The sequence below is a fragment of the Poecilia reticulata genome, linkage group LG20, assembly GCF_000633615.1.
Source record: "Poecilia reticulata strain Guanapo linkage group LG20, Guppy_female_1.0+MT, whole genome shotgun sequence".
In the NCBI taxonomy this organism is placed as follows: Eukaryota; Metazoa; Chordata; class Actinopteri; order Cyprinodontiformes; family Poeciliidae; genus Poecilia; species Poecilia reticulata.
In genome coordinates this window covers 4,186,700-4,202,621 of record NC_024350.1, presented here as the reverse complement: position 1 = coordinate 4,202,621, position 15,922 = coordinate 4,186,700, and the positions used below count along the sequence as shown (strand labels likewise).

The 15,922-nt window shown below is 38.2% G+C and overlaps 1 protein-coding gene across 1 annotated transcript; it reads left to right on the top strand.

Moving 5' to 3' along the window:
* Positions 1-1,662: 1,662 nt before the first annotated feature.
* LOC103482294 (zinc finger protein 2-like) lies at positions 1,663-15,628 on the top strand. The gene is made up of 5 exons (XM_017301759.1): positions 1,663-1,790; positions 3,050-3,119; positions 4,027-4,626; positions 11,154-11,219; positions 14,632-15,628. Exons 2-5 carry the CDS (start codon positions 3,057-3,059, stop codon positions 15,484-15,486), a joined length of 1,584 nt encoding a protein of 527 aa, XP_017157248.1. The 5' UTR covers positions 1,663-1,790; positions 3,050-3,056; the 3' UTR covers positions 15,487-15,628.
* The last annotated feature ends 294 nt before the right edge of the window (positions 15,629-15,922 follow it).

Sequence of the window (15,922 nt, the reverse complement as noted above, 5' to 3'; positions counted from 1 at the left end):
ATATGCGCACACACATTTTAAATTGTGCCCCCCCCCCCAGAGGTAGTCCTGGTCCCCCTAGGCTCCCCCAACTTTAAAAGTCTAGCTCCGCCACTGCTCACAATGACACCAAACTGATAAGTTTTGCTTGCATTTTAAGCAAAATTATTCATCTTGGTTGGACAAAAACTTAAATAAAGGTAGGTTAAAGTCTTTAAGAACAGCATGGAGCGTAACTAAAACACTTCTCTAACAGTTCAAATAGAATTGTTCAGAGACACAACTTCTCATTTTGCTCATTATTTTGCTTACAGTGACACACTGGAAGTTTTTATGTCATGTTTAAACAGTGACTTTAGTTAGCTGTTCAGGATAATGTCAGGTCACGTCCACCATGTACGTTAGCATGCATAGGAAGCTCACATGGTTACTCATTACAAGGTTACTCAACACTTTAAAAGGAAAATTAAGGATGTTTCAATGCAAATGCAAAGGCGTCATAAAAAAAAAACTTTACAGCATCTTTATGTGTCTGCATGTTTTGCCAGCAGCCTCCCCGTAACATTAATCACATTTACGGTGATAATTGCCAGACTTCACAGGCGCCCAGCGTGGAAGAGGAAGTTGAAACAAGAGAAGGGTTGCGACAAGGTTTGCCCGCATCCGCTTTCAGGAGACACCCCTTGAATCATGACTGCGATGTTGCCCACGGCATCCAGTGTCACTCCCGTGGAAAAGGTGGAAGCTTAACCATTTGACCACCTTTCTTTTTCTTTTTTGTTGTTTTTCTTTATTTTAGCCCAGGTAGAACAAAGTAAAACACAAAGCAGACATTCCTGTTGGCGACCTCTTCCTTTCACAACCATCTCCTCTCTAATGATGATGAGAAGAAGAGGAGGCGAGCGGCTCCGCTTCGACAACTGCATGCTGTTGAAGATTAATCTTCGCTGCTCTGTTTGCACAGCCTTTTGTGCTGGGTTATTATTGTATGTAAATCCTCGGAGCAGCACTCTCCGGCACACACGCTTTACAGCCCCGTTCTGTTGTCAAGGTTCCTCCTCGTGATATCGGGGAATGCGGAGATTAAATGAGTCTCGAAGGTGCGCAGTTTCCCTACTCCAGTCTTCCATCATTTCCATCTACACTTCTAAGACTGTAAAAAGCACCCTCTGTGGCTGTAAATGTGATTACCAGCACCACTTTCCTCTTCCAGGTTTGGATTAGTTTTCACATATTGGGTTTCTCCATCTCTCGCAGTCTTTGTCCGGGCTGCACAATTCATGCAAACTTGAAATAAAGATAAAACAAAACATATTAATTGCCCTCTTTCTGTGACTGTAAGTTCACTGGTGCACATGCTGTATATTTTTTTCTACTGTTCTGCACTGCATTCTTTTTTGATAACCTCACAATTCACCAGGAATATTCTATGTAGCATCCCATTGTTTTACACACTTCCTTGCTTTGTTATCGTTTGCATACATAATAAGTTGGTTTGGAAAAAAAAAAAAAAGGAACAATAAAAATAAAGTTATAAATAAATGTAGTAATTTGTTTCAACTTATTGTTACACTCAGACCTAAAACATCAAAACAACCAATCTCCATGGAAACAAGATTGTAAGCACCATAACGAGTTCTCCAGGTTGAACATGGCTGAGTGGCTTAAGTTAAGAAATAATACATACAGAGTCTAATGTTTATGGAGCTGTCATCTTTTGAACAATGTTATCATGGAGACCATAAAAGCATCCTGTCAAACGTAAACATTTTGACAAAAGTTGAAATCTGCGTTGGTCGCTGAAAGAGACTGTAAGTAAAGGCTTATTTATTTGTCACATATGTTTGTAATAATTCACACTGATGTTGAATAATTCACTCTGCAATATATGTAGAATTATGTCATCACTTAAATGTGCCAAACAGAAGTAATCCTTTTGTGTCATGTTTCTCATTTATTTTGTCACAACTATTAAAGGTGAGGGAAGTTTGAAAAGCATCTGTTTAAATGCATAGTTAGCTTAGCTTAAGAAAACTTCAAATTTTAAAACGGTGATTTAAAAAAAATAAACTCTGGGAAATTAGGGAATTTATTTGGTTTTGGTAATCCTAGCTGACCTAAAGCAGGAAGTTAAGATTGATTTAAAATAATATGGTAAAAAATCGTCTCTTATATGGTGTATAAATATTTGGTTTCAACTGTTGACCCTTTGGTACGCCACCTAATCATTCGAGGCGTCATGATGGATGTCGGAAGTGAGGGACGACTATTGGAACACAGCAACTGAAATAGTTGTCCAAAGTTGTTTTTGCCAGCACAGTCACAGCTTCTACTCATTTGAGTCGAGATGATGTGTCTGTGAACATAACCCACTTGGCTGGGGTTTGGTAATTACAAAAGTTTGAAAGAGCTCACTTCGAAGCCGACATCCATCCTGACGTGTTGATCAAACTGCAGACTTTGCCTGACCTCATGCCACATGAGTAATGCCACTATGTCATAAACACAATTTCCCCTTCTACAGGAGAAGCATTAAAAACATACAAAATCTGTCCCCCTCCGGTGGGACATCGTTTCCATGGTTACTAATGGTTAGAAGCATACCTTCACCATAAAGCAATATTTGATGTATTTCTAATCATACTTACTTATAAAGTATATGAATGCTAATCTTCTTGCCTCCTAAAAAGTGTTTGCTGCAAATCCGCCATTACACCGAGGGCGGAGTCATTATGATTGACGGCTGCTATCGCCGCCCTATCTTTCGTCCTTAAAATAAAATAAGTTTGCTTTCTATCCTTGTCTATTCATGCAGCCGACCGCACAACACCCTATGACCATTTCTAATATGACATTGATTAAACAGAAGTGACATACCGGCTGTCTGTTTTTTAACAGGCTTTTAAAGTAGTGCATCGGTTGTTTTGACGTCTGTCATGGCGGAGCCGGCAGATTTCTGAAGATCATGAGATCACGTGCAAAGGGTCAATATCTAAAACAGTTGCCACTGCTGGGCAAATAACATCAATTCACATCTATTTTACATATCATAAATGTTTGTTGCACGCAGAATTGAAATGGAGAAACTTCGTCTGGAAGAGAAGGCTGGTGTTAGCGACACTGTGACGTCGCTGGAGGAGGTAACTGAGTGCTACTTTTTGGTTTGTAATAGTCTTTCTGCATTTTACTTTGAATGTTCTGCCTTTGCATGCGTGGGGTTTCCATGCATACCCTGGCTTCAGACCACACTTCAAAAACACGACAATTATTTTAATGTGTGTTCTCTGAATTGCTGCAAGTATGGTTGTGTGTGCGCATGGTTCTTTTTCCTGTGTGTCTCTTTGTTGCCCTTCGACTGGTGACCCAACGTGACCCAACTAAAACTTTTCATGTTAGCCTATAACAGAGGTCTGCAACCTTTACAGTCCAAATAAATATTTTTGCCTTCAATCTAGATAAAAAACAACAACAACACCATTTTAGAGCTGCCAATATTTCATGACTTTTAATTTTGTTGGACATCTGACTATAGAAAATCCGCCATCATTTTTAAAGAACCGCCACTTTATTTGTATTCGGGGATTTAAACTACATATATCTTACTAAAAGAGAATGGATCCATTTTCAGTCATGTGGAGAATTGCATAAGTGAAAATATAGGATAGTTTTGGACTCAATGACAAGAAAAACAGATAAAAAAAAATTACTGGTATTTTTCTTGTCATTCTGTTGTGGGAATTCAAAGCAATTTTCTGTTGACGTTCTTTTGTGATTATAAACCACCAGTTGGTTGTTCAGCATTTTTAACAATATGATTAAGAGCCGTTGTGAAATATCCAAAGAGCCGCTTGTGGGACACAGGTTTCAAATCCCTGGCCCATCTGACAGAAAGACAAATATATAGTTTTGCACTTGAATAAGTCAAACTAGGAGATGTGTTCTGATTTATTTTCTTTTAAAGTTTGCCATAAAATCCAACTGTTGACTTTCAGAGTGTTTGTACATCATAGTTACACTCAGTTATAATTACTGTACTTTCATTCGTAGAACCAAATCTGCACGAACCCAGGTGAAGCCGCGGACGATCCCAGCAATGGACAGCAGGCTCAGCCCACCAAGAGCCTGCAGAAAAAACTTTGTTGTGACAAATGTCTGAAACATTTCAGCCGGAAGGCACACCTGAAAATTCATCAACTCATTCACACTGGAGAAAAGCCCTATCTCTGTAACCAGTGTGGAAGGCGTTTCATTCAGAAAGGTTATTTTAATATTCATCTGCGAAGACACACTGGTGAAAAGCCTTATAAGTGCAATCGGTGTGAGAAGAGGTTCACAGATTCCTCTGGGCTAAAGCGTCATCAGCGAAGCCACACTGATGAAAAGCCTTACAGCTGCAGCCGTTGTGAGAGGAGATTCAAAGATTCCTCTGGGCTAAAGCGTCATCAGCAAAGCCACACTGATGTAAAGCCTTACAGCTGCAGTCGTTGTGAGAAGAGATTCAAAGATTCCTGTGGGCTAAAGAGTCATCAGCGCAGCCACACTGGTGTAAAGCCTTATGGGTGTGGTCAGTGTGACAAGAGATTCAAAGGTTCCTCTGGGCTAACGGCTCATCAGCGAAGCCACACTGGACAAAAAGCCTCATCCACATAAAAAAGAAGCAACATCTGCAAATGTGAGGGAATTTCTTTCTCTCATCCTGCCTTCTATCACTACGGCGACAGCAGGTGATGCTGTCTGTAACATTTATATCAAAGCATGCAAATAAATTGTCATGTCACGACCTTGCTATAAAAGCATGTCAATCTGCAAGAACCTTAATTTAATTTAATTTCTATAGATTTTTTTGTGCAAATAGTTAAACAGAAACAGAAAAGTGTTCAACAGTCTGCATATTTCTACTGACAAAATTTAACATTTCTTATTCATTCAACTTTATCTAGTCTTGTATACGCCACATTGGAATACTGTCCATTTCCCCACTGTTTGTAAACACAAAATCCTTTCAATCAAAGATTGTTTATCTTTTTTTTTAATTTTCAGTTTCTGCTCTAATCCGGCTCTAATCATCTGGCTTTAACCATCTTTTTGATACTGCCTGTTTGCTCACTGTTATGATTACCTTTGTCAGAAACATATCTTCTTTCCTCACCATTGTTATATGACAAGTATTTGGGATTACATAGCCCTGAATATGAATCAATGTTGATTCAACTTGTTCCCAATATTCAGATATTTTTGTTCAGCTCCAAAAGAAAAGTGAACACTTCTACTTCTCCACATAATCTACCGACATTCTTGTAAAGTTCAAGTCTGTTTATGCTAAAGGGTGATTGTTCCTACACCAGAGTGAACCGCTAACAGTCACTAAGCTAGCCCTCACAACGCGCACTGTCATATAGCATAAAATATATCTACATAGAGTACTCTTCAATAGGCTAGTTTTTCCTTTCACTCAACTTTACATTGGTATGTTTTGATAAAGCCTTCTAATTTTCCCTAGCTTTTAAGCCAGAGTCAACAAAATTACTCAAATAAATTGCTTCAAAGAAAGCCATCTGTGTGTGACAGGTTGGACTGGACACGCAGCGGTGCCGCCGTCAGTAAGAAGGAACATAGCAAATTGTACTTCTTGAGGAAGCTAAGATCCTTTCAAGGTTTGTTGCAAGATGCTGCAGGTCTTCCTTAAGTCTTTTGTTGAGAACATAATCTATTCTGCCGACATCTGTTGGGGAGCCAACAGACTCCCCAACAGGCTCAACAACCTGATCAGGAAGGTTGGTTGTGTTCTGGGGACGACAGTGGAACCTCTGGGGATGGTGATGATGATGATGATGATGATGAGGAGGAGGATTTATGAAGGATTCTTCATAAAATGGACAACCCTGACCATCCTCTTCATGAGACTGTTTTGGGACAACAGAGTGTCTTCAGTCAGAGGATTCGTCTGATTTTCTGTAATACAGACTGCTACAAGAGATCTTTCCTGCCAACAGCCAGAACTACAAGAGCTGTTTGAAGTATCTGAATTAATATGAGTTACAACAACATTTAATTTCCCCTTTTGGGATATGTAAAGTCTTTTTTTTTTCTTATTGAACTGAATTAAATCGAGACTGTCTTTTCCACTTCTGGTGAGATTACAGACTGTTGCCAAAGAAACACGGAGGTGACGAAAGCAGAAGTGACTGCTGGAAAGGAGAAACAATTAAGGTGGCAGACTAAACTTGTCTTTATTAGCAACACAATGAGGAAGAGTTACAAAATATCAAAAATGGCCATTCCTCCTTAGAAATCCTTTGTGTAGATAGACCCTAATTTTTTTAATAGACACTTAAGAACACTTAAAATTGCAATTCTTTGCTGCACTTCTTTAACAGTGTGTTTGGATTATTTTTTTCTTACAATCCTGCTTGTGAGATAAACTCAAAAACCATCCATTTTGTAACATAGGCTGCATTCACAATGCGGCTGAAGTGACCCAATTACAATTCTTTTTTTTTTTTTTACATAATGTGACCTGCATCCAATCTATTTGTAATAGTCTGAACAGCACAGGTCGGATTCTTTTCGAATGCGACCCATATCCGATAAGTATCGAATAAGATACCCGACGTCCAGGTCGCATTCATCCGAACTGAACCTCACTGATACTCGACAAATCTCACTATTCTGCATCCTGATACACGCAAGTGGGAAGAAAAACAACAACAAATGAAGAACTTTAATGAGGATTAAGTTGTTAATATGCTGTTCCAGTCAGTCAACAACTTCAAATATGTAAGCTATGCTCCATCGTTAGCCGCTATATTTACTTCCGCAAACACTGAGCACTTCTTCTTTTTATGGCGGTTGTCAGCATAGACATGAATACGTAGACGCCTCATTGAGGGCTGAGTCCTACATTACGTCGCCGCCATCTTGTACGTGGCAGTAGAGCGATCAGAGCTCCCTAAGTCATGTTCTAAACTAGCGGTTCTCAACGTGGGCGGTACCGCCCCCGCGGGGCGCGTTCAGACGACGGCAGGGGGCGCTGGCGGACATTTTTACAAAAGGCGTTTAGTCGAAGGTAAACTTTACACCTTAAATGCACAACAATACGAGTTTAGACTTTGAGCAACTTGGTAAAACTGTATTGTGTAACATTAAAACATGCTTGGCTGCAACTGTATCGATAGCAGCTCTCCTTCTATTCAGTGTTTGTAGCTTCTTGGCACAGCTCCACTCCTGCTACTGGTAGCTTAACTTATTTATGTTTTTAATTAGATTTGGTATATTTATTTCTTCAATATTATTTTTCATGTCAGTGTTAATGTCATGAGGCTGATGACTCCATGACACTTTCAATTTGACTCATTAGGATTTGATTAAGAACCAGATTTGTTCTTTGTCATTTCTGTCCAGTAAAACTATTAATCTATAAATCAATAGACAGGTCTACATATAGATATAATCCCTGTTTCTGGCTCATATTTGTATGGCATTAAATGGACCTGGAACTGTTGTTTTTCCACTGAAAGCTCTGGTTTGCACAATAAATGCCATGTGAGTGAAATTTTATGGATGATACTCTGATGTCCCATTCTCCTGAAGGCAGCACAGAGCTGCACCACCAACACAAACACTGAAGAGAAGAAGAGCTATGATTAATGTAGTTACAGTTCTATCCATGTTTTAATGTTGCAGAGCTCAGTCATTATCGATCAAATAGATCAAAGTTTAAACTGGCATGTTGAACATCTTTTATCTGCTCATTTTGTGTAATATTTAACAACTAGAAAATGGCAAAGAACAAGAATGTTTTTTCCACTGACTGGCTGCTGTTAGGCCTACAGATTTTAACTTGAATGTTCATTGCATTTTTTGTAGACACCTGTGAAAATAATTTATATTTCCATGACTTTTTTGTTCTCTGGGAAATTATCTTGATGATAAATACAGAAACAAGCAGAAAAATCAAAACATACAATAGTGATAGCAATGTTAATAATAAAATAATAGTCAGTGCAAAGTAGCCTACAAATTCTTTGGTGGGGGGCAGTGAGGGACCTAGATAAAGACTAGGGGGGCGTTGGCCCAAAAAAGGTTGAGAAACACTGTTCTAAACCTTTCCTTACTTAGTGGACTTGGTTCAAACGTTTTACAATACAAACTGCATTCATTGGCATTACTTTTCACAGGTAAGAATGAAAGAAAATAATAAAGTAATTTTTACAAGAAGAATTACTTGACTTTGCAGCCAGAAACTAGCTTCTAAACAACAGAGAAACATCATCTCTTCATATTTCTTACGTAGCTAAATTGGCCTGATTGTTATTTTCTTAGCGTAGCTATTGTTTTCATACTGTGTTTTCTAATGAGAAACTGCTGTTAGAGGGGAAGTGCATTAAAGACCAGGGTATTTTGCGAGGAAAGCTCAGTCAGGATCAGAGCTGGAGCTGCTGTTCTTCAGTTTCACAGCTCAGCTTCACAATGTCGGTATTTCACTAAAGATGCTACGAGTTACTGCCCAACGTGCTGAAAATATATGTTTTTCCTGAATGTTAAGGAATCAGATATGTATTTTCTATTACACTTTTGGATCATTTCTGTGTGCCAGGACGTCTCAGAAGTCATTGGAGTTCTCCCAGTTTGACCAGCAGACTGAACCCCTGCCTGTGGCCAGTGTTCCCAGTATAATAAATACATTTGTGTTTTATTGCACACTTTTATTCTTTCACTTTTTGTGTATTTTTAAATGTCTCAATCTGAAGTATTAGTGTATTAAGACAGCTTACGTAATGAAATAAAAATAATTTACTCTGTTGGAATATTTTCACTCTTTGCCTTTGCTGTCCATAGCAGAGATGACTTATCATCCTGTCATATTTTTTTCCGAAAAAAAAAGTAAGAAAAAATATGTAGCTAATGTTTGATAACGACTGATTTATCAAAAGGTATTGTTTTTACAATAAAATATCAAAGGAAATTAATCTTTTTTCTTGTCTTGACATGTTAAATGTACATTAAATGATGAAATCATGTAAATATGTTCTTGAATAAAACACTGTAAAAGTGTGTCTGTTGATCAATGTCAATATGAAAACTATTCATTAGAATCATTTCAATCAAATAAAAACATTGTGCTCTCTATTCACAAATCCCCCAAAACAATTAAATAATCACATCAAAAGTTAGAAACGCTCTCTTTAGTGCTTTCTTTGATTACCAAATACATTAGTGTGTGTGAGAAAATGTGTCAATGACAGGTATTAACTTAAAATACTTTGTAGAACGGCACGTTTTGAAGTTCGGTCCATTTACCTGTATTAGCTTATTGGCAGATGAGCCACATTCAATATGGCGGCACAATCGTATCGCAGCAACGGGCCGACCCGCTCCACGGGGCGTCTACATAATCATGTCTATGGTTGGCAGAACAGTGAGAACGCTGACGCTATTGCGCCCTCTACTGCGCATGCGGGGCACTTTCAGATCGTTGCCCGTGCAGAACACAAACAATTTGCATATGTTTGGTAGTGTGAGCAGCCCCGGGAAAAAAAAATCCCATTTGACAAGAAATTGGGATTGGCTCACTTCAGGCTGCAGTGTGAACGCAGCCATAGTTCCAGTTGTTTTAAACTGTTTATTTGTGGATTACAGAGGTTTTGATGAGAAGCCACTGTAAAAATTACTCTCTGTGATTGTTAATGTGATTAGCACCAGTACTTTCCTCTCCCGCTTTTGGATGGGCTTTGTCCATCTTTGTTTGAAACAAAGATAGATGAAATTATTTATTGCCTCTTTCTGTGCCTGGTACATACACAGTATTTTTTTCTACCATTTTGCACTGCATTCTTTTTTGATAATTTAACAATACATAAGATATATCCCATGTCGCATCGCATGGTTTTACACTCTTCCTTGCTCGGCCATTGAAAGTGATCAAATACTGTATTTTGGGGCATAGTTCCTTTTTCATATATGGTAGGTTGTCTTGGGCTGCTTTTTACCAGGTAAATATAAAATTGTCATGTAAAAAAAAACAAACAAACAAAAAAAAAAAACATTGTGGTATGATGATTTAAAAAGAATTGTTTATTTTAGAAAAAGGTTCATAAACATCTAAGGGAATTAATCTGTGACGGTTTTTCTCATGGACTTGACTGGATGAGGTTCTATAAACACAACTTGTTTCGAAAACTGTTACAAAACAAAATGCAATAAATGTTGTTACAACTGTGATGGTTACACTCAGACCTAAAGAATCAAAACAACCAATCTCCATGGAAACGAGAACCATGACAGATTCGACAGATCTGTCAAAATAAAAGAAATGTAACTTTTAACTGCTGCACACAAATATAAAGTCTGTAATTAGCCTAACAACATGACTGAATGGCTTTTTGAAAAATAATACAGAGTTGAATGTTTATGTAGCTATAATCTTTTGAACAATGTTACCATAGAAACCATAAGAGCATCTGCCAAAAGTAAATATCTGGACAAAGATAAATCTGCGGAGGTCCCTCAAAGAGACTGTAAGTAAAGGTTTATTTATTTGTCACAGATATTTGTAATAACTCATACGGATTTTTAATAATTCACTTGGCAAAATATGTAGAACTATACCATAAATGTGCTAAGAAAATTAAGGAATATAATTAATTTTGGTAATTAGAATGAACCTAAAGCAGGAAATTAAGACTGTTTTAAAGTCGCATGGTGAGAAATAAGGTTGTGTCTTATATGGTGCATAAATATCTGGTTTCAACTATACCGGAAACTGTTGCCACTGCTGTGAAAATAATGTCATTTCATATCTATTTTACATATTATTTTCCTGACCCTTTGTTCGTTGTTTGTGTATTTTGGTTAAGTGAGTCCCCATGTGTTTTGTCGTGTCCCATTATCAGGGTCATCTATTCCTCGTTCCTTGATTTTTCCCTTGTGTGTATTTAAGTTGACCTGTGCCTGTGTTGCTTTTCTACTTGTGCTTTAGTGTTTGCTTTTTGTGCTCCATTGAGCTGCTGTTGTGCCCTGTTGGCGGCTGTTATTTTCTAGTGTATTTTTGGGCTTTTGTCTATGTTAAAGAAACACTCTCACCTCACTATGGCCTCCACTGCTAAGTTTGCTCATCAAAAACTTGTTCCCTTACGTCAATTATCAACAATGTGTGTTTGTTTTACGCAGGAAAGGAAATGGAGAAACTCCAACTGGAAGAGAAGTCTGGCGCTAGCAGCACTGTGACATCACTGGAAGAGGTTAGTAATTAAAACATGTGTGAAATTGTCAGTTACTTTCTTGTTTTTAATAGTTTCTCTGCTTTTGGTTTGAATGTTCTCTCTGTATATGCATGGGCTTTCTCTGGGTACTCTGGCTTCATGCCACACTTCAAAAAGATGACATTTATTTTCATATTGTAAGGCTTCAGACCTTCCAAGATCTGAAACCTTTACAGTCCAAAGAACCATTTTTGCTTTAAGTCTAGATAAAAACAAAATAAACAACACCACCATTGTAGAGCTGCAAAATGTTAAGCCTGGTTCACACGGCTCGATTCTCAAATCCTGAGAGACCCAAACACGAGCCGATAAAAAATCTTAAGTATAACTGGCAAGGGTTTCCCCCAGAAAACTTGCTAAAGCCTGGTGGTTGGAGCACCGAGGCGGTCCACCGTGTTCTTGTATTAAAAGATGTTAAATAGACAGAAAATGTAAAAATATTAACACGTGATGTTACGGGAAAACATCACGTGTGAAATGCTATTTAAACCCACAACTAGTCTTAAAAACAACTAATCAAAAATACAATTAAAATGAATATCAAATATTTGCACTTTTATTTAATCCAAATTAAGTCACTGGCTCCATCAGGTCCCCCACGGCTTCAGGGCCCCATAAATGCTGATATTTTAACACAGAGCATAGATACAGAATTTAAAGATGTAACACTTGTTTATTGAGAATATCAATTCTGTTAAATTTGACTTAATGGTTTAAGCATACATAAATTTAAAGATTTTGAATTGTTTAATGTTTATACGTAAGATTTTAAGGAGCTGGGAAGTTTACTTTGTAAAAATTCAAAGAATAATATCCATCCATCCATCCATCCATTTTCTTTCACCCTTGTCCCTCAGTGGGGTCGGGAGGGTTGCTGGTGCCTATCTCCAGCTAGCGTGCCGGGCGAGGGGCGGGGTACACTCTGAACAGCTCTCAAAGAATAATATTCATAGTAAAATTGTTTTGTTACCATAGCTACAATCTGATGCTATAAGTTTAATCTTTGAGTTCTGTTTGTTCACAAATACAAATTAATAAACAGCGATTATAACTGATTGCTTTTTAGGTTGGCCATTTAAACTACTCCTCCTCTCCCAGATTTCACTAAATGTAACCCAGAAGCTGTTAGAAACGCTGATGCTTTTAGCAACAAAAGGGGCCCCTAAGTAAAATTCTGCTCATGGCCTCATACAGCCTTGGACCAGCCCTGCATGATGAGTTAAACCCGCTGCACTGTGCAGAGATGAGCAACAAACGGGAGATTTAATTCAATGTTGTTAATGTGGCTTTAGTCGCTCTTCCATTTAGTGTCTGTTGAGTTTTTAAGGGGACACAGAAACAATTTTGGTTTATTGATTTACATACATCTGTTGACGTATGTAAGTATCCATACATCAACCCCCTGCACTTTATTTCTAAAGTAAATAAAGTGCTGTTTGAGTGTCCAGTTTCACTCAAACTGGACACTCAAACTGTGTCCAATTTGAGTGAAAGGAGGCGCGCGCGATCCGTGAAGAAGTTAGCTGCTGCAGCGCGCGAGGCAACGCGCAGAGGCAACGCGCGAGGCAACGCGCAGAGGCGCCAGCGGTGTGATTGGTCCGGCTTTAAATGCATAAACTATAAACCTATCTTCTATAAACATATCTTTTATTAATAAATCTGCTCTGCCAGTGAAACACTCAGAGCAACAGAGACGCTTGCAATCTGGCTTTAAAAAAAAAGACAAAAAAAGCAATTTTTTTTGTTATTATTTTCCTAAAAACATAAACAAGAAAGGCTTAGCCTGGCGGTGGGGCTAGCAAAGCACAGCGGGCCGCCAGGCCTATAATTAGGGCTGTAGTGATACAATAATCTCACAATATGATACATGATATTCTGCTCACAATACGATATATATTGCGATATTCAGCAAACGATACAATTCAATACACTTTTGGGATTTTTTGAAAGATTTTAGAGGGACAGAGTGATTTTGGTGACATTTTGTGACAGTTATAGAGTTGTATTGAATTAATTTAACTGAAAACTGATTAAAAGCACCAACTACACAATACCTGGCTCTGGTTGGACATGGGCACAGACTTAAAGTCGACAGCTGGACAAAATGAATCAAAGAAGTGGTGAGAAAACATGTTTCTTTTAATTGAAACAGTACAAACTGTAGCTTACATGCATTTGTAAAGTAAATAAAGTACACCAAGTACCCTGCTCTGAATAGTTTACCTTTTTAACCTTGACCCTTAACATTTGAAGGAATCACTCTAAGCCTGATGACCGAATCACTCTCCCGGCGAAGCAAGCAGTGAGTGAGCAAGGTGACAGTTGGATGTTACGATACTTGCGGATGAATATTGATTTTTTTCTAGGAAAGAAAATTGATATATATCGCAAAATCAATATTATTACACAGCCCTACCTATAACACACTGGGGGAAACCCTGACTGGTGAATTACTCTGTTTTTTCCTCATTAACATTTGTTAGATTGTATTCTGCAGTTTCTTTTAGCATCACCGATCACTTATATGATTTTTTTTTTTCTTGCTATTTTAATGTTTACATTGAAAACAATGGGGACAAGAAAAGTTCACTAATTTCAAACTCTTGCCATGTGAACCAGGAATTAGTAAATGTTTTACTAGTCACAACTATAATCTACCTGTTATGCATGCTGCTAGTGTCAGCATCAAGTTCCGGTTGAATGAATAAACTTATCATTATAACCGCCTTAAGTCACGTTAATGATGGATAGCTGAAAAGTTACCAGGTATATCAACTGCAGTTGCAGTTTTTATTAATCTCTTCTCCTTATCATTTTGATTGATATTCCTTGTCATCCAGTTTCCACATATCCACTAAACTGTCCTCCGTCTCCAAGGTCCACCAAGCTCTCAGTTGCACAGTGTCAGCTGTCCTTTGTTTGGGATTGCACTAGATGCTTATGTCATCACGCTTTCTGATTGGCTTTAAACAGGCTGCCTTCTCACTCCTAGTTGGGGGGAAACCTCACACGCTGCGACAATCGGACCAAGACAACACATCATGTTGAATATGCCCAATTTTAGATTGGTGCCTTTCTTTTCATTCTGCTGTAATTGTTCTATTGAATTTCATTAAAATGTACTTTTGTGTTTTATGTCTACATTAAAAGACCATCAGTTAGTTCTTCAGCATTTTTTATCATACAATTAAGAGCCATTATGAAATATTCAAACAGTTTTCAAACCCATGGCTTGTCAGAGAGAAAAGTAAATATATAGCTTTGCACTTGAATAAGTCAAACTAGGAGTGTTCTGATTTTTTTATGCTTGCCATAAAATTAAACTGTTGACTTCAGAGTGTTTGTACATCATAGTTACACTCAGTTATAATTACTGTACTTTCATTCGTAGAACAAAATCTGCACGAACTCAGTTGAAGCCGCGGACGATCCCAGCAATGGACAGCAGGCTCAGCCCACCCAGAGCCTGCAGAAGAAACATCGTTGTGACAAATGTCTGAAACATTTCAGCCGGAAGGGGAATCTGAAAATTCATCAACTTATTCACACTGGAGAAAAGCCCTATCTCTGTAACCAGTGTGGAAAGCGTTTCATTGAGAAAGGTTATTTTAATATTCATCTGCGAAGACACACTGGTGAAAAGCCTTACAAGTGCAATCGGTGTGAGAAGAGGTTCACAGATTCCTCTGGGCTAAAGCGTCATCAGCGAAGCCACACTGATGAAAAGCCTTACAGCTGCAGTCGTTGTGAGAAGAGATTCACACGTTCCTCTGGGTTAAAGATTCATCAGAACAGCCACTCTGGTGAAAAGCCTTACAACTGCAATCATTGTGAGAAGAGATTTAAAGATTCCTCTGGCCTAAGGCGTCATCAGCGCAGCCACACTGGTGAAAAGCCTTACCGCTGCAGTCATTGTGAGAAGAGATTCACACATTCCTCTGGCCTAAAGATTCATCAGCGAGGMCACACTGGTGAAAAGCCTTATAGTTGTGATCAGTGTGAGAAGAKATTCAAASRTTCCTCTGGSCTAAAGAKTCATCAGCGARGMCACACTGGTGAAAARCCTTATAGTTGTGATCAGTGTGAGAAGAKATTCAAAGVTTCCTCTGGSCTAAAGAGTCATCAGCGAAGCCACACTGGTGAAAARCCTTATAGTTGTGATCAGTGTGAGAAGAGATTCAAAGGTTCCTCTGGGCTAAAGGCTCATCAGCGAAACCACACTGGACAAAAAGCCTCATCCACATAAAAAAGAAGCAACATCTGCAACTGTGAGGGAATTTCTTTCTCTCCTCCTCTCTTCTGTCTCTACGGCGACAACAGTCGATGCTGTCTGTAACATTTATATCAATAATAATAACAAGCAAGCAAATAAACTGTTTTGTTGTGTATTGTTCTGTAGCAAAAACAAAAACCTTGCTACAAAAGCATGTCAATCTGTAAGAACCTTAATTCATTTTCTATACACCTTAATTTCTATAGATTTTTTTGTGCAAATAGCCAAACAGAAAACAGAAACACAAAAGGGCTCAACAGTCTGTATATTGTTAATGATATTTATTATTCATTCAGCTTTATTTACAGTCTCGTGTGTGTCACTTTGGAGTAGGCTCCATTTTCCTCACGTTTTGTTTCAGTCAAAGATTATTTGTCATTTTTTTTCCATTACTCAGATTCTTCCCACA